Below are 27,677 nucleotides of genomic sequence, written 5' to 3'. Positions count from 1 at the left end.
CAAAGTTAGACTCTCTTGAATTACACCTATTTTTCGGAGTCAGAATAGGTGATCCCTTAATTTTGTCATCAGGTGTATTTGAAGTATACGTATATATACATATGCAAGATGTAAATGCCAACCCATCTGAAATTAACTGCATTCTACATTTCATGAAGAAATAGTATATGTATAGTCGTAAGCTAAAAGGTTGCAACACATTTTCTTCGATGGTTTTTGGAATGTAAACTTGCTCATCGGTAGGCGAACGTAATTGGTTGGATCCACAGGTAAGAACCAATGACGTTCGCCGTTCGATGAGCAAGTCTACATTTCAAAAACAATCGAAGAAAATGTGTTGCAACCTTTTAGCTCACGACTGTACACCCAAGGACTTTGATTCTGTCCATGGGGAAATTTTCCAAACTGAGAAGTCACCACTTTCTACATACTCGCAGATTAATGAAACGACTAGAGCTTATTGGTCGTTACGTTAATCATGAAGTGTAAGTATGTAGAAAGATAACGACTTCTCAGTATGAAAAATTTCCCCATGGACAGAATCAAAGTCCTTGGGTGTACAGTGGATGCAATAGAAGAGAAAGCCCAAAACAGCTAATTTCAGATAGGTAGGCATTTATGTCTATGTGTACTATGGCACTTTAAAAAGAATTTTGCTATTGAATAGTGTTATATGCACACAAATGGCTTAGAGCAAAAGTACAGGCTCCTGCATAACGCGTAATGAATAATGCATAAGATAATCAATCAGTTAAAATCCTTTACTTTTCTTTCCACGAAATGAAAGATTCTAATTGGTTCTCTTATGCGTTATGCAAAAGTCTATGCTCCCGCCTTTAATCTATTTTTTATCGTATGTGCGCAAGCAAAAGTGTGCAGAGAAACATAACTTTAGATCTTACAATAATATCGGTTTCGTCGAAATATGCTCGTGCGTAATTAATTCGTTAAATACGACTTTATTCTCTGCAAGACGGGAAATATCACTAGCGTCCACCACGTATATAAGACCATGTATCTAAAAGACGTCAATTGAAACAAAGAATATTGAAATTTCTGCTTAGCACAGATCTATCAAGTAAAAAATTTCTATGAAATGTTTTATAATATTGTATTAAATTTGATAAAAACTCAATGAATTTGTAATTAAATTTGCAAAACTTTAAAATATACTTCACATAAAAAATTATTTTCTGCGTTTATTAAAAAAAGAGCAGGTAACATTTTAATGAGAATTTAATAAAAAAATAATAAAATTTCAACGCAAAATAATTAACCTCTTGAAGACTAGCATGTTTTTAAACTTTGGCAGTTTTAGACTTACAAGGGGAGGACCAGGTGAGAGACCCTGGGATTTTGATCCCAATTTTTTTAGTTGTTCTGGAAACGAAAAAAAAGTTTACGTCTCCCGGCGTTTCATCGAATAGGCCTTAGTTTTGAAATAATAAATTTGTGAAAATTGGCCATACCGCGGCGCGCCATATGAGCCTTCCCGATAACTGTTCTCGCAACCAGTGCAGTCGGCGCCGTGTGTTAGGTGCTTGCTTCACAATCGTAAGATCCGGGTTCGCTCCCGGATGTGTGCAATATGTTTTTTTCTTTTTTTTTAAATAAATGTATTTATTTGTCTTGATGATATTAATATAATATGCAAATTTCTAAAATTTAATTTAATATCATTTTCTAAACTTCAATTTAAAGGGAATTTGAATTCAAGTAATAATATTTGAAATAATAAATAGGTAATATTAATAATAATAATATATAATTTATTTAAAATGGATAACATATAAAAGCAACGTATCTAAATTTTCAAATTGTTTAATTTAAAATTTAATTGGGAATAATATTAATAGTATTTTAAAATTCTAGTTTTTAAAATAATTAATCGTAAAAGAAAAATAATAAACAAACATCTGATTGTGAATGTACATGTAAATACTTTTATTACAAAAGTTAATTATTTAAGTATTGCAGATTTATTACAAAATTAAATTATTTCGATGGGGAACAATTACTTGGATGATAAACATCATAAAAACGTGAAAGAATTTCGGCTTTATAACCGACTACATACCTGCAAGGTGATTAAAAACCTCTCGTTTATTTACCATTTTATATCCGCTTCTTTTACCAGTGTTAAATTTAAACAATTTGATAATTTAGATACGTTGCCTTTATATGTTATCCATTTCTAATAACTTATATATTATTATTATTATTACTTATTTATTATTTCAAATATTATTACTTGAATTCAAATTCCTTTCAAATTAAATTTAATTTGAAATTTAGAAAATGATATTAAATTAAATTTTCTATTTTAGAAATTTGCATACTATATTAATATCATCAAGATAAATACATTTATTAAAAACAAAAAAAGAAAAAAAATATTGCACACATTCGGGAGCAAACCCGGATCTTACGATTGTGAAGCAAGCACCTAACACACGGAGCCGACTGCACTGGTTGCGAGAACAGTTACCGGGAAGACTCATATGGCGCGCCGCGGTATGACCAATTTTCACAAATTTATTATTACGAAACTAAGGCTTATTCGATGAAACGCCGGAAGACGTAAACTTTTTTATCGTCTCCAGAATAACTAAAAAAATTGGGATCAAAATCCCAGGATCTCTCACCTGGTCCTCCCCTTGTTAGAATTTTGCTGACTATGTCATTGCATAAATCTACGAAAAAAGATGAAGTCAATTCAAAACCGGTATACCGGTTTCCAATGCAAAAAGATAAAAAATTTTTTCCTATTTGAGATTTATATTATTATATATTTCTAGAATAACTATTTAACAGCAGTTAAAAATTGCAGTAAAAATTTTTATTTAAAAAATATTTTATTAAAAAAATTTTTATTCAAAAAAATTTTTATTTAAAAAATATACACGGTGTAACAATACTGACAATAATAATTTTAACAACAAATTTGTTGGAAGATTTTAAGACAAAAATTCTAATACCAAGATGTCGAGACTATAATAATTTTCAAATGAAAAAACTTTAAAGATTATGAATGACAGGGCTAGAATTTCGTGCGCTCAAGAATGACAATGTATTCCCTTAAATCAAATGCTTTTATAATAATAAAATTATTGTAAAAATACGGACTTGGTTAAAGGGCGCTTAAGTGAGCGGACGTGGAAACGTGAGAGCGTGATTTAGTTTCGTTATATATTTGATAGAATGTGATGTATGGGAGAAGTGGAACAATTAATTGAATCACTATTAATCTTAACACTCTTTATTCGGTGATAACACAATAATTAAGAATCGGAGTAATCGGAAGATGAAAATGTACGGAGCATCCGCTTACCTCGCGCGCCTGTCCCGGTCTCACGGAGCGAGGAAAACGGTGATTCGGCAAAAGCCCGGCTTTCGCCATAGATATTTATATATTTACTAGACTCTCTTATTTACCAAGCCTAAAAGATGGCAACAAAATCTATGTATTACATAGCCTGACGGTAAGTCACATGATCACATGTAACGTGATACTTCGGCGGATATACGGTGCACTTTTGAAATACAGATAGGTATTTTACGTACACAAGCGGTCATTAATGGTTTCCCTAAGAGGTTAGGCGCGCATTAGGCGCGTTCCAGACATACGCATCGCATTTAGGTTTTTATCACGTATGATTGTCAAATTTGACAACGTTGTTTCTTCCTGATGTATCGTAACGCGCTAAATTCAAATTATGACAGATAATGTATAACAGGTTAAATTAATTTTCAATAATGTATTGAACGTTGAAAACACATAAAAAACGAATACTTAAAATCTCAGTCAGAAAAGACAATTACGCCAGAAATAAATAAACTAAATAAATAATCTAAACATTTCCATTAATAATTCCTTTAGTTCGATAAAATAATTTTTTTTTAATTTATCTTACTGAACTAAAAGGAATTATTAATGAAAATGTTTAGATTATTTATTTAGTTTATTTATTTCTGGCGTAATTGTCTTTTCTGACTGAGATTTTAAGTATTCGTTTTTTATGTGCTTTCAACGTTCAATAAATTATTAAAAATTAATTTAACCTGCCATACATTATCTGTCATAATTTGAATTTAGCGCATACGATACATCAGGAAGCAACAACGTTGTCAGATTTGATGCGCAATCATGCGTGATAAAAACCTAGATGCGACATGTCTAGAACGCGCCTAATGCGCGTCTAACCTTGGGAAAGGCATTAATGATGACCGCTTGTGTATAACATTTTCGTAATGCCGCAATCTTGTTGCATTAAAAGTTACAAAAGTGTAAGGTGTAAAACTTCAAATATAACGTTTCATAAGTAAGTATAATCAATTCAATTATTATAATAGAGATATTATTTAGAGGTAAATTAACCTGTACTTCAAGTTAAAAATCTTTATATATTTTATATATTTTAAACTAATTTTTTAGATTTCCAATTACAAATAAACAAATTGTAAAATATTGAATTGCGGCTACAGGATGAAATATGAATTAGATTCCATATTCTAGTGCCTAAATATGTAATTTGCATTTTGTAAATAATGATTATTACAATAATGTTAACAGCAACTACAAACAAAATTTAAAACGAAATGTCATTCCAACTCAACATCTACATTCAAATTTATTAAAATTATTACAATGTCCTAATGTAACGATGTTACTAACAAAGTTTTGTTGGTAACGGCGTCATATTAATGTCGTATTAGTGAAAAATGTGTTTTGCGACAGTCGAAGTAATTTCTGATAGTCAGCATTTCTTTGAAATTTAAATAAGATAATAAGGTTTTTTTTGAAAACTTTGAATGTATCGTGTCCAGTTGAATGTATTTGAAACATTTCGTGTTTACTTTTTGCTGTGTGATGTCTATTTTTGTCGATCATACGCAATAATGCGCACAGTTGATGTTGGGACTGTTCGTAATACTGAGCACCGGGGCGATTCGTTAATACTGATTACAGCGGCTAACCTACCCCTAACCCTTTGGCTATGGTACAAACGTCTGCGCTACGCAGAGTTAAGTATTGAAGTAAAGTTCTTCACTGATTTAGTTCAAACTTGATAATATTGTGTATTTCAGTACATAGTACATGAATATGAATATAAAATCGACGCTCTTAAGCAGGTAAAAAGTTATAAAGTGTTAAAGATTGACACTTGTAAGGTTAGGAAATCTGTCACACCGATGGCATAAAAAGACATGCAAACGTGTATGTTTGCATTTGTTTTTTGTATACCTATATCTTTTTTTAAATAAAAAAAAGTCTTAACAACAGCTTTTTTATAGTCTTTCACCTTGAAACACAAATTTCGGGATATTCCCGGATTAGTTACGAATTACTCTGGGGCTTGGAGCTATTCGTAATTTTTGGCCGACATTTTTATATGTACTTCAAAGCAAGTACACTTCTATGTTCTATCTATTCCGGCATTGTGAAGGGGGAGATTCAACTTTTCAAACCGTCTCATGTTTCTTTTTTTTAATGAATATAGGACTCAGGAGACACAAAAAAGGTCTTACAAATAGCCCCGGTCTCCCTTGCATATATATATATATATATAAATGCAAACAACATGATAACAATTGAATGAATATCAAATAATAAAATATTTAGCACTATAATACTAAATAAAATAAAAGTAACATTTATTTCAGCTAATTCTATAAAAGTTAAATATATAATACTAAGAGTTAAATATGCATTATACTAGATAAAATATAAAATATGTTTATTATACAGGTATTTCTAACAATGATATTATGGAAGATTTGTCTAAACAACAGTTGCCTCAAGAAACTAATGATGATAAAAATGAAGAGAGTAGGACAACAATGAAGAAAGTAATGACAAAAATGAAGAAATTGCAATAATGCAGTGTATGTACAAATTTTTTTAAGAAAGAAAAAATATGGATTAATTTATTTATTTATTTTATATATTGCAGATTTGAACTGTTCAAAGAAATAAAAAATTTAAAAGAACAACTGGACACACGTTTAAATCAGCAGGCCAAAATGTTTCGTACGCTAATAGATGATAACAAAGCAGTATTTAAAAAAAAAATTAAAAGTTCTTGCAAATACAAATGTAAATTTTAAAAAAATATACAACGGAAAAAAATCACAAATTTAAAAGCGTTCTTTAAAGAGTTACAAGGCAAAAATATATTGGAAAATGATACAACGTTTAAATTAAGTAAAGAATTCGGTAATGTAATGCTTTCATTAAAAAATGAAACAAGAAATGCAAATGTATTTTCAGATGGGCGACGTTATTCAGAGGAGGTAAAAAGATTTGCTGTTACTCTGCACTATCGCTCTCCTAAAGCTTCTGGGTACTGACGGAATACACAAGTATTCATGTTTATGAATACTTTAACTTTTTTTTCGTATCTCATTAAGGCCTGATTCGAAAAACGTTTAACATTTAAACATTCGATTTAACTTATTCGTTATCTTTTTCTTTGCCTTTTTCTACAGTTTTTTCTAATTTTCCTAAAATTAGAAAAAGATAATTTGTAAATTAAATCAAATTTAAAGTTAAACTACGTAAACCGACCTAAATATCCATACATCAAAATATCGTAGAATACTGTAACGACCGTACTTCGCGCACGGATGGTCGACGGTGCGGGGACGGGCGCGAAAGGTCGCCTGAAGAGATTAGAAGGCGTTTTGGTTGGTGTGAACAAAATAACAGCGTTTATTGTGTATGCGGCGAGACTAGCTTACGCCGCGTGAAAATATACAAATCTCTTATAAGACGGTCGTCGATGCGGTTATCACAAATGTGCAATGATACGCTCGGTCGGTGACAAATCGCGGAACTTAGGCTAACGCGCGGACGGACGATATTTCGCGGACAGAAGCACGGAAATCTATATACACGTATTTACATTGACGCACCTGCTACCCGAAACGCGTTTCGTGGAACGCTGTCGCGATATTTTCCCGGAAGCCGGGCGGCCTTATTATGATGGCCGTGAAACCGGTGCGCGACGCGATGCGTGGTGCGGTAAGACGGGGCGCGTACACACACGGATCCGTGCGGTCGGTGTCGGTGTTTCGCGCGGACAGTCGCGAGGCGGTTAATACCGCTGTCGAGATCGCCGAAGGACACTACCTCACGCCAAGTGCGCTTGGTGGAGGCACGGAGCACCATACCCCCTTACGCGAGGCAGCGTCGAGCTTGGGCGGCGGAGAGGATCGCGCTGTCGTCAAGTAGCTTGACAGGGCCCAAGTTTCACTTGAGCCCAGGCAGCGGGTCGGAAAGCGGAAGCGGAATTGGAAGCGGGGTCGGCTGCGAGCCAAGTGTCTCAGCAGAGACCGAGGCGCTCGATCTCGGTCGCAACCTGAGGAGCTTCTGGTCGGTAGGCCGGCCAGGAGTGGACAAGGTGGTCGCCTCCGGCGAATGTCGCCTTATATACCCGAGGATCGAGGCGTGGGGATGCGCGACGTGTCACGGCGGAGCAGTCCGACGGCAGCATCCCCGCCACTCGATCTCGGGTCTTTCATTTCGGGCCACGCACACAGAGCGTGGCTGCGGACGGCGCGGGAACGAGAGCGCGGGAGCGATCGTGTCTTTGCTCCGTTCTTAGCGTATTTATTAGGCGCTATGCGCCGTTAATTGCCGTCCGGCGGATGTTCGGCCGGACGGTTCGGACGGTTTGGCGGTCCGAGGAGGGGTCGGAAGGCAGTTCGTTACAATACTTTCACTTATCATCTTAACGATTAAATCAATGGCACATAATATTAAGACTTTTCTTGTTAGTTTGCATGTGTTGTGGTAAATTATTGGAAATGCACTAAATAGCATGCAGAATTTGTAATATATTAATTGCATTCAGTACTATTGAAAATCATGTAGTATGTCGTTGGCTTCATATTAATGATAATCAAGAGCTCATTTCCAAAATGTTTTAAATACTAAAACATATTTTATTCTTATGTGCAAAATAATTTTAAAATCATCATTGCTTATATTAATTTTGGACATTGCTTCTTCATAATTAAATACTTATAAAAGCATGAATTTATTATTTAAAACGTTTCTTTATTCTTTATTCTATTATACTGTATATAAAAATATCATTGTTGTAAATTTTCAATTGCATTATAATCTATGTTATATACTATATAACATATGTTATTAGTGGTATATTTAAAATTGTCTTATATTATTGTCATGCTAACTTACATAATTTAAAAAAATGTATTATAAAAATGTTTTTCACAACTACATGATTAAATGCTTTATAAGTTTATTATAAAGAAATAACAGATTGCATTTACTAGGATATTTATTTTTGTATGTAATGTTTAAAATATTTTATTAGTTTTTAATTTTACAGAACAATATTTAAATTGCCTCATTCATCAGCTATAAGAACTTGGACTTCTGCTGTTGATGCGAAACCTGGTTTCCAAACACATATTTTAAATGCTTTAAAAAATGCGAAGGAAGAAGATAAGGACTACTGTTTAATTTTTGACAGCATAATTTTGGCCATACGTAAACAATTAATATAGGATGAGCAACAACACAAATATGCTGGTTTCTGCGATTACGATAATAATATAAATATCGAAACTACGGAAATGGAATGTACAGAAGCACTCGTATTTATGATTGTTTCTTTGAAAGATCTTTGGAAATGGCCTATTGCATACTTTTTAAAACATTTTATGACTACAGTAACAATGGGCAAAATTAATCCGAACTGCCCTTATATTAACTTCAGAATCAGGCTTAAAAGTACGGGCAGTAACGTGTGATGGTGACAGTGTTAATTGTAGTGCCTTACAAATCTTACGTGTAAATATTTTCGATGACGATTATGCTAATAAAAAAAATTTCTTTTCGCATAATACTATGGACTATAAGGTGCGAGTGCTTCTAGATCCATGTCATCTGGTAAAACTGGCTCGAAATGCAATTCCTGCCTATAAGGAATTTAAAAGTAGTACAGGTTCAATAAAATGGCAACATATTACTGATTTACACAGTATTAAAAAAAAATTAACTTTGAAACTAAAAAATCGCTTACGTAGTCAATGCATTTATTGAAAACAAAATGAAATGAAAGTAAAATATACAGTTCAAACTTTAAGTTCATCTGTAGCAAATGCTATTCAATTTTTGAAGGAAAAAAGATTTGAACAGTTAGTGAAGCCATAATAAAGTTTATTCAAATAATTGACAGATTATTCGACTTACTAAATTCAAAAAGTCCTTTTAATAAAGGATTTTTAAAAAACGATATTTTAAAGTAACATACCATATTTGAGAAATATAGTAGAAGATTATGCAAAATATTTATTTTCATTAGAAAATAAAGAAGGAAAACCATTACATTGCATCAATCGAAGAACTTTTATTTATGGTATTATCATAGCAACAAAATCGGTTTTGGATGTAGCTGAAGACTTGCTGTTAGCCAAAAATGTATCTTATAAATATGTGTTAACATACAAGTTTTCTCAAGATCATGCAGAATTATTGTTTTCAAAAATAAGAAGTCGTTACGGACATAATAACAATTCTAATGCATTACAATTCAAGTATGCGATGCAACATTTATTGTTGCAAAATGATATTAAAAGTTTCCCACATGCTAATTGCATTGAACTGGATACAAATACAGATGTTGATCTTATTTATAAATTTATGTGGAAAAAAAGTAAGCGATCAATATTTCATGATTTAACTGATGATAATGATATTGAGAACGAAAGTAATATTGAACCGACAATTTTATCTCCATCTATAAGAAAATTAAATGAATGCATAATGTATTATTTGGGTGGATATATAATTAAAAAATTATCAAATATTAATTGCTCGTCTTATGCATTTAGTTTAGAAAAAAATAATTATGAACATGATTATTGTCATACTGCAACATTTACAAAATTTTTTTATTTTTGTAACGGTGGTTTAGTTGGTCCTTCTATTAGGGTTTATAAAAATTGTATAGAAACAGAAAAACAAGTAGATTCTCTAACTTATGGTTATTCAAAATTATCTATAAAAAATTTAGATATTAAAGTTATAAGTAGAGTTAAAAATATTTTGGCTTTAGATCCGTCAATATTTACAGACTTAAAATGTGATAATGTAAGTGTTTTGGAAATACCACATAAAATTCGGCTAATTGTAATCATTAGTAATCGATATATTAAAATAAGGTTACATTCATTTTCTAAATTTTATTTTCAAGGAATCTTGAAACCTTATAGAAAAAGATTTCAACTAAACAAACAAATATTGTTTAACAGAGAATAAATTTTATAATTTATTCTCTGTAAATGATATTGTATATCATAAACACTCACAAGACTATTAATGCATAATACATAATCTATATGTACTTTGTTTGAAAATACCTTATAAATAATGAATAAAATATTTTTTTAAATAAAAATGTGTAACACTTTTTTATTTCTTGTGTCCTTTCATTATTATTAACGAATTCTATTTTTATTATACAATATTAGTAAAACATAAAATTTAAAAGGTTACGGTAATTAAACTCAAACATTTGTCCTTCATTAAATTGCATTGTAATTTTAAACATAAATTGTTCATCAATACATATTTATGTAGTAACTTTTAAAAAATTATTTTATATATTTAAACTTTTATTCAATTTTTATATTAATTTAATATTCTGCTTTATAATTGTTTCATTTCTTGTTAAATAAATTTATGTATTTATAATAAGTCTTACAAAGATACATACAAATACACATATACAAATATATATACAGGGTGTCCGTCCATAAATGTCCGAGCAAATATCTCGTAACTGGTTGAAGTTAAAAGAAAGTTTAATAAGGAAAATTTACATGGTTTTTAGTCGGCTACAAAATGCACGTAAAGAAATTTTTTTTACTCGTCACCTTTTTGAGTTATGAAGGTCAATGTAGGTTTTTTAAATGGGTACCTATAATTTTTTGCATATTTACATAGTAGAGATAATTTTCAATCAAAATTATATTAGGAAAAAAATTGCTACGACGCATCGTTTACGAGATAATCGGCATGCAAAGTATTAAAGTAATAATTTGGATCGAGTATTGTTGAACAAATTTGGAATATCAAATAGGTTGAGAAAGTAAACATTGTTTTTTCATGAAATATTTATTAACAAATTAATTAAGAAATGGTTCGAAATTGTTACCATCATGATCGATACAGCATTCAACGCGTTTTATAATGTTTCTTATTGTTAACTGCAGCATTTCTGTTGTAATACTTTCAACAGCTCTAATGATTTTATGTCGTAAATCTTCTTCATTTTCAGGAATAGTTGCACAAACAATATCCTTAATATACCCCCAACTTCTGTTGTAATACCACATCTCGAGCATATCACACTTTTCCGTAATTGTAAACATTGTTCTCACGCGCTCGTATGAAGTCTGTTATATCGAACAGGATCGCTGACCTTCAACTTTTCAAAATACACGACTGTTTGATTTGTAAATAAAGTATTTGTATAGCACGTAATATGAATTACAGGGTAGTATGAGTCTGTTACAATTTCGAACCATTTCTTAATTAATTTGTTAATAAATATTTCATGAAAAAACAATGTTTACTTTCTCAACCTATTTGATATTCCAAATTTGTTCAACAATACTCGATCCAAATTATTACTTTAATACTTTGCATGCCGATTATCTCGTAAACGATGCGTCGTAGCAATTTTTTTCTTAACATAATTTTGATTGAAAATTACCTCTACTATGTAAATATGCAAAAAAAATTATAGGTACTTATTTAAAAAACCTACATTGACCTTTATAACTCAAAAAGGTGACGAGTAAAAAAAATTTCTTTACGTGCATTTTGTAGCCGACTAAAAACTATGTAAATTTTCCTTATTAAACTTTCTTCTAACTTCAACCAGTTACGAGATATTTGCTCGGACATTTATGGACGGACACCCATATATATATATATATATATATATATATATATATATATATATATATATTGTCACGTATTTTCCTGACGCCGGAGAGCAACGGCGAAATACGCGATCAAACAACGGAATAACTCGCGAAACACGCGCGGGAGCGACGAGCGAACCGAGAAACACCAAACGCTCCCACTAAATCGCGAGATTGGGCGCCAGACGCGATGATACCGGTTGCGTCTCCGGGTTCACTTTTCCACTTTAAACACGGATTCACAACACGCGAGAATGCGTCATGCCGAAACGCGAAATCGTCGCTCGCACGCGGCCAGCTAGCTCCTCTAACCGGTAGAGGGGCGGGGTAGCGGAGACAGGGACGAAGCGGCTCCCTTACGGGAGGCAACGGGTAGGCGAGAAATTAAGTAAAATCGGGCCGATGTAACAGATAGAGATCACATATATTGCAGTGCATAATAGAGACGGCATACAACAGAACAAGAAAAGAAAACAAATAGCGGTTAACGTAAGATGGAAAGACAAAGCTGACAACAGGAATTAATAAGCCGGACGCGAGAATTATCTCAGCTCACACCGTAATTACGCAACACGCGCCGATCACGATGACTGGCTCCGCGCGAAGCGCGGCAGCCAATCACGCGCGTTCTGAACGGCGCGGCAAGTACGTGAACGCCGAGCCTTCGCTAAGGCGAATCCAGCAATTACGAGACAAAGTACACTCCGCAAAAAGAGTCGCGCTGGCGACACGCAGTCGCCTGAACCGCACTACAAAATTAATAGGACAAGCGCGACACGCCAATTCAACGATATCTCCGGCGGCCGTATGATCACGGCCGTAACACGACTCACGCACGTGCGCGAGGGCTTTGCGGCTTCCCGGGAAGCCGGTCGTTCGCGAGCTTCTACGGCGGGACGGCTTAAACACACGCGGCAGCCGACAGCTGGGTGCCTCGACGAGGTCTCGGGCTTGAGGTGGAGAGCCAGCCAAACACTAAGAAGCAAGGTGCGTTCAATCGCCACGCGGCGGACGCACTCGCACACTAACCTAATGGCTCCACCTCAGAACGCGAGCCGGCGACACCGACAGCTCGTGGCTTTACACAGCGGTTAGACGGGTCACCTCGACTTCAGCACGGTTCTTCCTCCGCTCCTCGATCCGCGGGGCTTGTCTGGGCCTGGCACACTCTACGATAGCCGCTCCCGATATCTCGCACGCTCGCTCACGCTTCGCACAGCAGGGATCGCCGGGTCGCACGCAAAAGGCCGAGAGGATCGCACTCGATGCGCGATCGATGAGCGCTACCCCTCCCACAGGGTGCGCGATATCCTTGCGCCTAGCGGCGCGGCCTATCAGCGGCCGCCCTTATCTAGCCGCGACGTCACGGTAGCGCAGTGTCGGGTCTCCGCAGGTGTCGTGCGGTCCCCGTCGGCATCCGACATCCTCGTCGCTCTCGTCATCCTCGCGGCCGACAGACGCAGAATTTTCCTGCGACGATTCCTTGCCGCTACCCTCCTCGATGGACAGCCGGCATTCGACGGCCCTTGTCCTGGCCGTTCGTCCGCCCCAGTCTGCCCATCAGCCACTGGCGAACCTCTTTTGCGTGGCGCTTATCTGTCGCCACGTCTTGTCTCCTCCTCTCCGTCGGCGTTTTCCTGTGCGCCGGCCCTGGTCGATCGCCCTCTCCTTTTCCGGTCGCGGTCTGTCTCCCTCGCCGCGGCTGGTCCTTAGGCGGCGTTTGCCAAGGTGCCCGCGGTTACATGAAATAAGCCGCGAATGAGTAAATAAAATAAGACGCGACGCAGTCCCGCCGGAGATTTCGCTCTCTCGCTGAGTGCCCGGCCCGGTCGTACGCGCCTCCTCGCGCTACGCTTAGGCGGAGGACGAAGTGGCGAGGCAGATAAAACTGCCACGTCACAATATATATATTAGGTGTTGGAATTAATTCGTAGCGTTTTAAGAGAGATGGCGGGGATACTACAGTTTTCTGTTTTTACCGTCAGAAGCAAATTTATCTTAAATCAGTTGTTTGGTTAGGTGTTATTTTTACGACATCTTACTTTCACTTGTTAATAACATCAAGTTATAATTATTTAAATATGTCTAAATTTATACCAAATAAAGTGTTTTTGCGGGGAATTTTATTACATTACTTTCATATGAATAAAACTGCTGAGGAAAGCCATAGGATTTTAGAAGAAGTTTACGGTGAGCAAGCTTTAGCTGAACAAACGTGTCGGAAGTGGTTTGCGCGATTCAAGAGCGGTGATTTCGACTTAGAAGACAAGGAACGACCTGGACAGCCAAAAAAGTTTGAAGACAAAGAATTGGAGACATTACTTGAGGAGAACTCAACTCAAACGCTCGAAGAGTTGTTCACATCGTTGGGGGTTGACTTTTCAACAGTGGAAAAACGACTTAAAGCGTTAAGGATGATCCAAAAGGAAGGACATTGGATCCCATACGAATTAAAGCCGAGGGACGTTGAAAGGCGTTTTTTGACTTGCGAGTTACTGCTTCAACGGTACAAAAAAAAAAGTTTTTTACATCGGATTGTTACGGGTTATGAAAAGTGGATATATTACGATAACCCCAAGCGCAAAAAATCATGGGTTAAGTCTGGACAACCATCATCATCAGTACCAAAACGTAATATTCATGGATCTAAGCTTCTTCTTTGCATTTGGTGGGATCAACGGGTTGTGGTTTACTACGAACTGCTGAATCCGAATGAAACCATCACTGGGGATCGTTACCGACTGCAATTGATGCGCTTGAGTCGGGCATTGAAGGAGAAACGGCCGGAATGGAGCGGAAGGCACGACAAAATTATTTTGCTGCACGACAATGCTAGACCTCTAGGTCGCAAAACCAGTGCAAACGTACCTGCAAACACTGAAATGGGAAGTCCTAACCCACGTATTCTCCAGATATTGCTCCTTCGGATTATCACTTGTTCCGGTCGATGGCCCATGGTTTGTCCGCGGAGGAATTTACTTCTTATGAAGAATGCAAAACTTGGATTGATTCATGGATCGCCTCTAAGGACGAAGCGTTTTTTCGACGGGGTATCCGTCTCTTACCCGAAAGATGGGAAAAAGTTGTGGCAAGCGATGGAAAATATTTTTAGTAATGTATTTTTATATTTAAACTTAGAATAAATCGTTGTTTCTCTCTAAAAAAACGCGAATTAATTCCAACACCTAATATAAATCTACCTAATATATATATATATATATATACAGGGTGTCCCAGACCAATGTATAAAGATTACTACAATGAGGTAGAAGGGATCGAGATAAATCAAAAAGTCTAATAACAGTTTGCGATATTTGCAATAATTTTCGTGTAATAAAATATTAAAGTCAACCAAATAAGAGCGCGCGGAGAGGCAAACGGTTGGTCGCCTGAGCCGTAAGACCGCCCGGTTCGACGCGGTACGGTGCCAAGCTTTCCTTTCCCTTGCCGCGCGCCACATACCGTCGTCTACAATCGGGCCGTAGTGGGCGGTCCTACGGCGCAGACGAGCGACCGCTTGTCTCTCCGCGCGCTCTTATTCGGCTGACCTTAATATTTTATTACTCAAAAACTATTGCAAATATCGCAAAATGATATTAGACTTTTTCATTTATCTCGATCCCTTCTACCTCATCGTGATAATCTTTATACATTGGTCTGGGACACCCTGTATATATAGTGACGTGGCAGTTTTATCTGCCTCGCTACTTCGTCCTCCACCTAAGCGTAGCGCAAGGAGCCGCGTAGGACCGGGTCGGGCACTCAGCGAAAAAGCGAAATCTCCGGCGGGACTGCGTAGCGTAGTAGTCTCATTTACTTATTCGCGGCTTATTTCATGTAACCGCGGGCACCTCGACAAACGTCGCCTAAGGACCAGCATCGGCGAGGGAGACAGACAGCGGCGAGAAAAGGAGAAGGCGATCGTCCTGGGCCGGCACACAGGAAGCCGCCGACGGAGAAGAGGACGAGACAAGACGTGGCGACAGATAAGCACCACGCAAAAGAGGTTCGCAAGTGGCACGGCTGATGGACAGACTGGGGCGGACGAACGGCCAGGACGAGGGCCGTCAAATGCCGGCTGTCCATCCAGGAGGGTAGCGGCGAAGAATCGTCGCAGGAAAATTCGGCTGCTGTCGTCCGCGAGGACGACGAAAGCGACAAGGATGTCGGATGCCGACGGGGACCGCACGACACCTGCGGAGACCCGACACTGCGCTGCCGTGACGTCACGGCTAGATAAGGGCGGCCGCTGATAGGCCGCGCCGCATGGCGCAAGGATATCGCGCACCCTGTGGGAGGGGTATCGCGCATCGAGCGCGATCCTCTCGGCTTTTGCGTGCGACCCGGCGTTCTGCGTGCGTGGTGCGTTAAAGGAAGCGAGCGAGGGATATCGGCCTAGCTATCGGTCCCGGATATCGGCGAGCGTGCCCAGCCTGGCGAGCGTGTCCAGCGGTGGATCCCAAAGAACCCGAGGGACCAGGAGGAGGACCAGAGTCGTCGTCGAGGTGACCCTCTGACAATTGTGTAAAGCCACGAGCTGTCGGTGTCGACCGGCTCGCGCTCTGAGGTGGGGCCATTAGGTTAGTGCGTGAGTGCGTCCGCCGCTTGGCGATTGAACGCATCTTGTTTCTTGGTGTTTGGCTGGCTCTCCACCTCAAGCACGAGACCTCGTCGAGGCAACCAGCTGTTGGCTGCCGCGTGTGTTTGAGCCGTCCCACCGTAGAAGCTCGCAGACGACCGGCTTCCCGGGAAGCCGCAAAGCCCTCGGGCACGTGCGCGAGTCGTGTTACGGCCGTGATCGCACGGCCGCCCACGTTATCGGTGCGTTGTCGTATCGCGCGTGTTAGGGCAAATTTTGTAACTTGGCCGCGACGACGGCGTTGTCATCAGCGGGTATCTTTGGTTCTGTTTCGTTTCGAATTACTTAATGTCTGATAGCAAAAGTTCGGCTAGTGTGTTCTCGCCGCGCTGTTCAAAGCGCGCGTGATTGGCTGTCGTGTTCCGCGCGAGGCCAGCCGCCGTGGTTCGCGCCGTTAGCGTAAGTGCTGTAGGAGTAAACGAAATTTCGCGTTTTGCCTGTTCGTTTCGCCAACTATTCATTTTTTTTCTGTTTTGTTCTTGCTTTGACTTATCTTTTCCGTGTTTGGCTGTACTCCGTCTCTATCACACGCTATAATATATGTTGTTTCTACTAGTTATATCGGCCTGATTTTACTTAATTTCTCGCCTACCCGTCTCCTCCCGTAAGAGAGCCGCTTCGTCCCTGTCTCCGCTACCCCACCCCTCTACCGATTAGAGAAGCTAGCCGGCCGCGTGCGAGCGACGATTTCGCCCTTTGGAATAACGAGCTATCGCGTGGTGTAAATCCGCGTTTGGTGTTAGAACGTGTCCCCGGCGACGCGACCGGTATAATAGCGTTTGGCGCCCAATTTCGTGATTTTGTGTGAACATCTTTTCTGGTTCGTTCGTCGCTCACGCGCGTGTTTCGCGCGTAATTCCTTTGTTTGATCGCGTATTTCGCCGCTGCTCACCGGCGTAAAATAAAATACGTAACACTAAATATATATATATATTTATATATATTTGTATATGTGTATGTGTATGTATCTTTGTAAGACTATATATATATATACATATATATATATATATATATATATATATATATATATATATATATATACATATATATTTGTGTATGTGCGTGTATTTCAGTTTTGTTTGCCTAATACTTATAAATTTTTTATATTAATCATATATGGATAGATATTTTATATGTATGCGTACCGCGTGCTTCGTACACATGTGCCATGAGTTTTGTACATACTTTTCGTGGCCATGTATTTCAGGCAAATCAATAGTTTAGTAAACATTAATCTATAGCTTTCGCCGATATTCGCAATAAGTTAAACAAAAGCTCCGAAAGGTGTCACACTTAGGCTCGTTTGTTTCACGGCGCGTAACTCACTGCAGACGCACGCACGCACGCACGCACGCACGCACGCATAGAATACATCTTAAATACTGTGACGTGGCAGATTTTCTACCTTGCCACTTTGTCCCTCCACCTACGCAAAGCGCAATGGTGCGCATATGACCGAGCCAGGCACTCAACGAGAGAGCGAGATCTCCGGTGGGACTGCACCGCGTGCATTATTTCATGTTATTTATTGGCGGCTTATTTTTATATGAAATCGGGTACCTCGTCGGGCGTCGCCAGAAAGCGGTGGCAGCGAGGGATGCGGACCGCAGCGAAAAGACGCGGGAGCGAGAGTCCAGGGCCAGCGCGCTGGAGACTGCCGACGGAAACCGAGACAAGGCGTAGCGTGACGGAAAATAGGCGCCGCGCAAGAGAGGCTCGCGAAATGCACGGAGGATGCACACCCTGGAGCGGACGAACGGTCAGGACAGGACAATGGTAGTCGGAAACCGGCTAGCCATCCGGAAAGATATGTGCAGAGGATCGTCGCGTGTCAAGTATGCGGATGCCGTCCGTGGAGATGGCAAGAGCGGCAAGGATATCGAATGCCGAAGAGGACCGCACAACACCTCGGAGACTTGTCACTGTACGGCCGTGATGTCACGGCTAGATAAGGACGGCCGCTGATACGCGCAAGGATATCGCGTACCCGGGGGAGGGATCACGCCCATCGATCTCGCATCGAGCGCGATCCTCCTGGTTTTTGCGTGCGACTCAGCGAACTGCGTGCGTGCTAAGGAAAAACTTAACAAACAATATCGGCGATCATTATCGGCGTGTCGTGGATATCGAAGAGCATGCCTGGCCCGGACAAGTTTTTCCCGGACATGTGAGGATCCACGGAACTGAGAAAGAAGCTGTGTCGTCGCCATGACCCTGCTGCAATTCATGTAAAGCCACGAGCTGCCCACACCGACACGCTCGTGTTCTGAGGTAGAACCATTGATGTTAGTGTGTGAGTGCGTCCGCCGCGTGGCAATTAAACGCACCTTTTTCGTGATTAGCGAGCCATCCACCTCAAGCACGAGACGCTGTCGGCTGCCGCGTTTCGCGCTATCTGTCCCGCCGTGGAAACTCGCGGACGACCGGCTTCCCGGAAAGCCATAAAGCTCTCGCGCACGTGTCGCGGTCATAATCGCACGGCCGCCGTGTATATTGAAGCATCTTTGTACAGCGCGTTTTTGAATAATTTGTTCTCGTTCACGACGACTGTGTTGTCGTCCGCGTGTACACTTTCTTGCGTTCATTGTAAATTAGATGAAACTTATTAGCAGAAATTAGGTTGTCGCGCTCTCACCGCGCTGTTCTGAACGCGCGCGATTAGCTGTCGTGATTAATCCGCGCGTGATTAGTCTCCGTGGTCTTCGCTTTTGCGTAGTGTAAGTTGTGTAAGTTAAATTAACCCTTAAACACGTAAGTGAGTCTGAGAGACCCCATATAAAGTTTTGAACGCTTGCTATGTGAAGACGGAATGAGATAGGAGGTTCGGACCAAGACGTAAAAAAAGTTTGAAATCTCCTTTTTCAATTGATATAGTTGATCAACTTTTTTGGTCAACTAGAATTCGAACGGCACGGCAGCAAAGTTTTGTTAGGGTCAATACGACCCAGTGTGTAAGTGAAACTTTTTTGTATTTTACATAAAAAAACTGGATAAAATACGTTCAAACAGGTCGATTTGCAGATGTCACGCATATACTCTGTCTAAAGTTGGAATACTGTAAAATGTTGTAGAAAAAAGTGTTTTTCTGAAATATATCATGAAACATATCAATTTTCAATTTTAGACACGATTTAATCAAAAATTCCTCATATTTGCCTTGTTACATAAGTACATTTTTTAATAGAAATGACAATAATATAATTTTTTTTTTTGAAAGTATGAATCTTTAGCTTTAAAACGCCGTATTGTAAAGTTCTTTAAAGTTTTTTGTTGCAAAGATATGGTTTTTTTTTTAAGTGGATTTTTATATGCGCAAAAATACCTCATATTTTCTATGTTACATAATTATACTTTTTAAAAGGAATTACTTTGCCAAATTTTATTTTGAAAGTCTGACTCTTTAGCTTTAAACCGCAGTATTCGAAAGTCCTTAAACGTTTTTTGTTGCAAAGATATGATTCTTTAAAGGAAAAGTGGATTTTTGACCAATTTCTCATTTTTGCTTAATGGTTTTGCTTTTATAACTACACAATAAATTATTTTTCGGCAATGCGTATAGTGCAGTCATACTCTTGAGATTTTGAACTTTTGTTTAAAAAAGAAAATCGTAGAAAAATATTGATTGTAATCAAAGTTATAGCTTCTCAAAGTTGAAAAAGTATGCCAGACCCAAAAATGTGTTACCGTATTTTACAGGATCGGTGTGTTTAAGGGTTAACTTTTGCATCCTTTCTACTTTCTTTTTTTTGCCAACATTTCGTATAATTCTTTTTCCGGTTAGTTTTACGCATTCGCCTTATGCTTCTTCTCGTATGTCATTTCTACTAATTATTATAATGGATTTTATCTGTGCTTGTTACATCGGCTTGACTCCGCTTGATTTCTCGCTTAGCCGTCTCCTTCCGTAAGAGAGCTACTTCGCCCCAGTCTCCGCAACCCCGCCCCTCAACCGGTTAGAGGAGCTATCTAACCGCGTGCGAGCAACGATTTTACGTTTTTGCTTAAGGTCCATTTGCGAATTATCGAGTCTTGGCGTTAGCGATTGTTTCACTTTGTATATCGAACCCGGTGACGCGACTGGTAATCACATCTGGCGCCCAACCTTCATAATTTCGCAAAAATTTGGATATCGGTGCTTTTCGTCGCTCTCGCGCGTTTTCGCGTCAAATCTTTTGTCTCCTTTGATCGCGTATTTCGCCGTAGCTCTCCGGCAACGTAAAAAATACGTGACAATACGTATCAAGTTTAGAGAAATTAATGGAATAAGATTGCGGAAGAAGGTAAGAGTGATTGTATGGAAAGGAGAATAGGAAGGAAGATTGGAGGGAAAGTGGGAGAAGAAAGAGTAGAAGAGATACAAAGTTTTAGGTGAACACAGAGATTTGAGATTAATAGCGTTTTTCATTGGGATGCACGAAGTGCGCACTAGAAACCAAGTGCTGATAGTACAAACTTCTTGCACGTTTAATGAAACACTCGCAACTTGATGGCGCATAGTAGTATGCAATTTTGAAATTTCTGGAAACGCTAGTTTGCGCAAGTGCTTATAAAAATTAATCGTTTTGAAGACGCACTGCCATACACTGCCTTATTAAAATATGTACGCTTTGTTTTTTTTCGAACTTGCATTCATAAAAAAATTATACAACTTATAAGATTGTTAGGAGTTGCAATTAGTGGTGTGCAATTTTAAAAACATAAGATATTGTAATTTAAAAAATAGATTTTTTTAACTATAATAATTATCTAATTATGTAACGCGAAACAAGTTAAAAACTAAAAAAAAGTTGCAAATCTTCAGTTTTTACGTGTTCAAAGAATAAGTGTGTAAACAAAATAAATAAAATTGAAATCAAATATTTTATTGTATATACGTTTCATTGAAATAATTCTTCCATTAACAATTTCTTTTTATTTCTCCTAATCTTTTCAACAGAGCCTCTTATTCTCTTCTATCTTCATTATAAATCTCATTTACATTTTGTTCCTCGTATCTAACCGTCCGGCGTGGCCATATTGCACTGACACCTAGCGTTTTTTATTCGGAGAACTAGTGCGCACTGAGTGCGCACTGAGTGCGCACTCGCTAGCAACGTGTTTCATTGGGCGTTTCACTGCGCGTTAAGACAGTGTGCGCTGTTTCATTGGGAAGTACAGTGTCAAGTTTTTGCACTATAATGTGAAATTTCGGCACGAACTCCAAGAGACGGTATCAGTTTAGTGCAATATGGCTGCGCCGGATGGTTAGATATGAGAAACAAAATGTAAATAAAGTTTATAATGGAGATAGAGAACAAGAGGCTCTGTTAAAAAAGTTAAAAAAAATATAAAAAAATTTGTTAATGAAAAAATTATTTCAATAAAACGTATATACAATAAAATATTTTAGTTCAACTTTCTTTCGTTTACACACTTATTCTTTGAACATGTAAAAACTGAAAATTCGCAACTATTTTTACATTTTAACCTGTTTCGTGTTAAATAATTAGCTAATTATTACAGTTAAAAAATCCATTTTTTAAATTACAATAACTTATATTTGTTAAAATTGCGCACCACTAATTGCAACCCCTCACAATTTTAAGTTATATAATTTTTTTATGCAAGTGGGAAAAAAAACAAAACGTACATATTCTAATAAGGCAGTATATGATATCTTTGAAAGAATTCATTTTTTAAGCACTCATTGCAAACTACGTTTCCAGAAATTTCAAAATTCCATATTACTATACAGTCCCATCAAGTCGCGAGTGTTTCATTGAACACTCAAGAAACTCGCACTTTCAGTAGACTCGGGCAGTGCCGCCTGAACTCGGCGAGTTTCTAGTGCGCACTCCGTGCATTTCAATAAAAAACGCTAAGCGTCTCTCGGAGCAAGTAGCGAAATCTTGCACTTGTAAAAACTTGACACTAGTCCCAATAAAACAATGCGCACCGTCTTAGCGCGCATCAAAACGCCCAATGAAACACGGCAAGTGCGCACTTAGTGCGCACTATTCTCCGGGAAAAATGGGCGTAGGAAGTGAGGCCAGTAAGGTAGGAAATAAAAAGTTAAGGCTAAAAAAGTTAGTGAGGATAATGCGAGTGGTAAGAAGGTAACCTTTAAGATGACAGAGGCAGAGAAGACGAGATCGGGGGATTGGAAAAGCTAGTGTGAAGAATTTAGGGAAGAGTGGCTAAAAAAAGCTAAAGAGTTAAAGAGTTAGTGGTTAAGAAATTACGGGAGTCGGTGGAAAGAGCTAAAAATAAAGAAAGTGAATGAAAGCGGAGAGAGAACGGAGAGAGAACGGAGAGAGAGAGCGGAGAGTATAGTTTTAAAGTCTCGGGAAAAAAACCCGTTTTTTTTTTTCAATTTTTCCGCGGATTTTTTTCGGTTTTTTTCCTAAGGATAGAAAAATTCATCGGAAAAATTCAAAAAGTGTCAAAATTTTACGACATGATTTCTTAGCTTAAGTTCGGCATACTTATTTTTGAATCCGTAGTTTGCCATACTTCGTGAAATAGCTCAATTTTCCGTCTCATTACTTTCATACTAATTAAAGTTTTTAAACTTGTATTATAAAAAAAAATTAAAAGTATGTAGTCTAAATTCAATGTTCATAAGATAATAGCAGGTCGAGAAAATAATTTGAATTTAAAGTAATTACATTTATAACAAAATATGTAGAAAAAAATAAACTATAAAACGAGACTAATATTAATGTGATGAAAGACATTAAAAATTAAGTAACGTGTCATTTATATAGTAAAAGCAGCAATTTTTTTTGCAAAAAAGCAATTTTTCTGAAAAAAAAAACGGAAATTTTTCCGGTTTTTTTCCAGCGATTTGAAAAAAACGGTTTTTTTTAAACTATAGCGGAGAAAGAGAGAGAGAGAGAGAGAGCGGAGAAAGAGAGAGAGAGAGAGCGGAGAGAGAGAGAGAGAGAGAGAGAGAGAGAGAGAGAGGAAGAGGGCGGCGGAGATGAAAAGCGGAAAGGGAGAGCGGAAAGAGAGAGCAAGAGGGTAGAGTAAAGAAAGCGAAGGGGAAGAGAGGAAAAGATCTAAATAAGGAATATTTAGAAAAATTGGTACGAGATAAAAAAGGAAATAGAGATAGGTAGGAGTGGGGGAAGTAGGAAAAAAGAGAGCAAAAGAGAAGAAAAAAATACAAATTTCGAGTAGGCCAAAGAGGGGAGAAAGAGAAGAGGTAAAGATGCGAAAAATGAGAAGAAATTAATGTTTTGGAATATAGCAGGAATATAGAAGCAAGATATAGAATTTTGAAATTTTGTAAGGGAAATGGAGTGTATGTATGTTTAATTGAGATGTAGATAGAAGAAAAGTGGTGGAAGAACATTAAGAGAAATTTATCGACAACGCACAGGCGGGGTTGTAGTTATGCAAGGAAGGTAAAAACAAAAGGAAGGGCAATGAGGGGAATGTATTGTAAGGGTAAGAAAAGATTAGGGCAAAAAACTTAAAACTAAAATGGGAGGAAAAAGATGGGGTTGTAGTAACAAAAATTAAGGGAGAAGAGGGTGAAAAGGATTATCTAATAGTCTATGCTACGAACAACTGGAAGTGATAAAAGATATAATAGAAAGGGTGGTAGAGGAAAATAAAGAGTGTATAATGGTAGAGGGGGGAGGAAGAGGTTTAATGCAAGAATTGGTTTAGGAGAAAATAACAAGAAAGGATGAAATGTAAAAAAATATAGATAAGGTAGTTAATAGTAAAGACAAGGATTTAGTAGAATTAGTAAGAGAAATAAACGGGCATATTGAATGGTACAACGATAAGAGACAAGGAAAGCGAATACATTTATATAAAAAAAAGAGGAATGAATATTGAATATTTATAATGAATATTGAATTTTTGAATATTGTAATAAATTTTAAGGTAGTATAAGGCGGCCGGAATCAGATCACAGACCTCTGGTGTTGGAAGTAAGGAAAGTCGGAAAAAGATAGAAGAGCGTAGGAGAGGCAAGGAGGAGATAAGAAGAAGAATGGAAATACAGATGGAAGGACATTGAATTGTAGAAAGAAAGGACAGAAGGAGACAAAGAGGAGGAAATAAGTAAAGTTTTGATAAAAGAAAAATAGAGGGCGTTAAAAAAGTTGGTAAAAAACGCAATGATAAAAGAAGAAAAAAGAAGAAATTAAGAATGGTAGGATAGAAATTGTATTAAGAAAAAGAGGATAGTACACAGATTATACAAAAGATGGAGAATAGGGAAATCGAATAAGGAAAGATTTTTGGAAAAAAGGAGATTTAAGGAGCATGTAAAAAAGAAGAAAAAGAGATAGGAGAAGAAAGAAGAAAAGAAGCTTAGGAAATTGAAAAATGAGGTTGAGGTGTGGAAGGTAATCAATAAAAAGAGAGAAAAACAACTAGGTGAAAAATACTATAAATAAAATTGAGAAGAGCATTTCACCGAATTACTCGTAGAAGAAGAAGTAGAAACAGAAAGGGAAAGCAAAGAGAGCAAGATAGAGAAGCCGGAGCAAGTAGAGGGAAAACTGAAAATAAAGGAGATAGTGGAGGCCGTAAAGAAGTTAAAGAAAAGAAAAATTGCAGAGATAAACAATTCCTATGGAGGCGGAAGTATGGAGTAGGAAAGATAAAGAGAAGGTTTGTAGATTTACTGACAATCACATAGAAAGGAAGTGTAATTTCAGAGAACTGGAGAAGGAGTGTCATAGCAATGATATATAAGAAAGGAGAAAATCGAAACTATAGAGGAAGAAAGGCTGGCAGAAGAAATGGAATCTTAATGCCCGAGAACCAAGGAGGTTTCAGGAAAGGTAGAGGGACCATTGATAATATTTTGGTGTTAAGTCATCTGATTCAGAGAAAGAAAAGCAGGAGATAAAAGAAAAAGTGTATGGTTTTTTCGTAGATTCAAGCTCGGTCTTTGACAACGTGAATAGAAAAAAGCTATGGGAAACACTGGAGGAGAAAAACATCAATAGGAGACTAATAGAGAGGATGAAGATTTATAGAGATATAAGAGCAGCAATTAGGACGAAGGAAAGACTATCAAAAAAGTTTAAGATGAAGAAAAAGGTAAGGCAGGAGTGCGTGCTGAATCCGACGCTATTTAATATGTAAATTGCAAAATTAGATGAGTACTTAGAAAAAAGAGAAATAGATGAAGTAAAACTAGGGAAGGCTATGGGCGTTGGCATACGCGGATTTGGTATTACTAACAAAAAATAGGTAAGCTATGGTAGACATGATAAGAACCGGCGGGTCCCGATAGCGCACATTCCGATAGCACACAAACCACTCACAATGGCAGATACCTAAAGATTTTCCGTAGGTTGGGTTAGATAAGTCAAGATGATTGGTTGGTGGGCTATCGGGATGTGCGCTATCAGAACCCTCCCAATAAGAACATTAAAACTTTTAAAGAAAAAAAAACTAAAGTTAAAAACAGAAAAATCAAAGAAGATGGTTTTTATTCCAGTCTTGAGGCTTTCGTAACCATTGCTATTGTTAACCGAGAGGGTTTCCGGATAGATGCCACGTGCGTGTTAAGCACTTTGCCGACGTTTCGCAAACATTACAGCTTGCATCATCAGAGCTGAGAGCTCCGATATTGAACTCCCTTTGGTTGTGGTAGTCCTTATACAGGGTGTTTCAGACCACCCGTACACCCCTTTTCTCTTCGCAGGATTAGGACCAATCAAAAATATGTTCAGACGAAAGTTGTAGGGTTTCAAAAGATCTATTCAATGATCTTATCAGTTTGACCTTGGATGGCGTCGCCAAGGTCAGATCGAAATCACATTAAGTTTTTTAAATGAAACACCCTATTTTTGATTCCAGAATCTAATAGCTGGTGTCAAGACCTTTCCAAAACACTACAAGAAAGTTTATTTTCGTTGACTACTTTCCGAGTTGTGCGGCTTGAAAGTTACACTACCGCCAACACCATGTAAATAACAATATAAAATCACGCGTTACACAGAAAGCCGTGCAGCCGACACAAAGAAAGTAAACACGCGAGCCGGGCCAACAAAAACAGATCATGAAAAATCGTGAAAGTTAGCTAAAATTACATTATTACTTTAACGGTAGCACACGAGCAATAACGAGCGCGGCTTTCTGCGTAACGATGTCTAACTCGTGATTTTATACATATTGTTATTTGCATAGGATGTAGTAGAGATGTATTCACCACAACGCTATTGTGACTCAACTCAACACGAGTGACAATAACTCTCTCAAACTTGTCACCTACGTCTTCAATAACCGTCATATCAGTATCAATCGCGCAACAAAAATCCGACCCTCTTTATTAGTCTAGGTTTATTTAGCCATGTCCTATTCCAATGAAGAAGCATATGATATGCTGCTAATTTTAGGTGAGTGTCGAAGTACATTTATTGCAGCGGAAAGATTGTGGCGGGAACGTTATCCTGATCGGACTCCTCACTCGCGAAATGTTTTTTCACGTTTGGCTAAACGAATCAAAATTAAAGGTGTCGTTCAGCCTCAACATAACAAAGGTACACAAATTCGTCGTCCGATTATGGATGAAAGAACAGTGGAAATTCTTGCATCGACAGAATTGAACCCTTATGATTCTTTAAGACGACGAGAACAAGATTCTGGTGTTAGTAAAATCAGTGTTTGGCGCATTCTAAAAAATAACAAATTTCACCCTTACAGAATGTCTGTTCATCAAGCGTTGAATTATAACGATATTAGACAGAGACTTGTATTTTGCAAGTTTATAAGACAGCAACCACTTGATTTCCACTTGAAAATTTTATTTTCTGACGAATGTACACTTAAAAGTGATGGATCTGTTAATACTTGGAACTCTCGTTATTGGGCACAAAATAATCCTCACTGGTTGAGAGAAGTAGATCATCAAACCATTTGGAAAGTCAATGTTTGGTGTGGAATTATTGGAAGTCAAATCATAGGTCCTGTTTTCTTTGACGAAAATCTAAACGGTGATAGATATTCCGCCTTGATAATGACAGATCTTCCTGTCTTACTAGAAAATATTCCTCTGCAATTGCGCCTGAACATGTGGTTCCAACAAGATGCATGTCCGTCTCATACATCGAGAGTT

General features: G+C 37.9%; 1 protein-coding gene across 5 annotated transcripts in view; it reads right to left on the bottom strand.

Annotated features, from left to right (window-relative positions):
• LOC105198825 (ADP-ribosylation factor-like protein 13B) overlaps window positions 1-27,677 on the bottom strand; it is a 162,254-nt gene that overhangs the window by 95,413 nt on the left and 39,164 nt on the right. For all 5 annotated transcript variants that reach the window (XM_039449876.1, XM_039449880.1, XM_039449879.1 and 2 more), the window contains one exon: window positions 903-1,018. In XM_039449876.1, coding sequence (XP_039305810.1) covers window positions 903-1,018 — 116 coding nt within the window. The remainder of the gene's footprint in view (window positions 1-902; window positions 1,019-27,677) is intronic.

The sequence above is a fragment of the Solenopsis invicta genome, chromosome 5 (assembly GCF_016802725.1).
Source record: "Solenopsis invicta isolate M01_SB chromosome 5, UNIL_Sinv_3.0, whole genome shotgun sequence".
Classification (NCBI taxonomy): Eukaryota; Metazoa; Arthropoda; class Insecta; order Hymenoptera; family Formicidae; genus Solenopsis; species Solenopsis invicta.
Note: the sequence above shows the minus strand (reverse complement) of the source record. Positions and strands in the feature narration are given on the sequence as shown.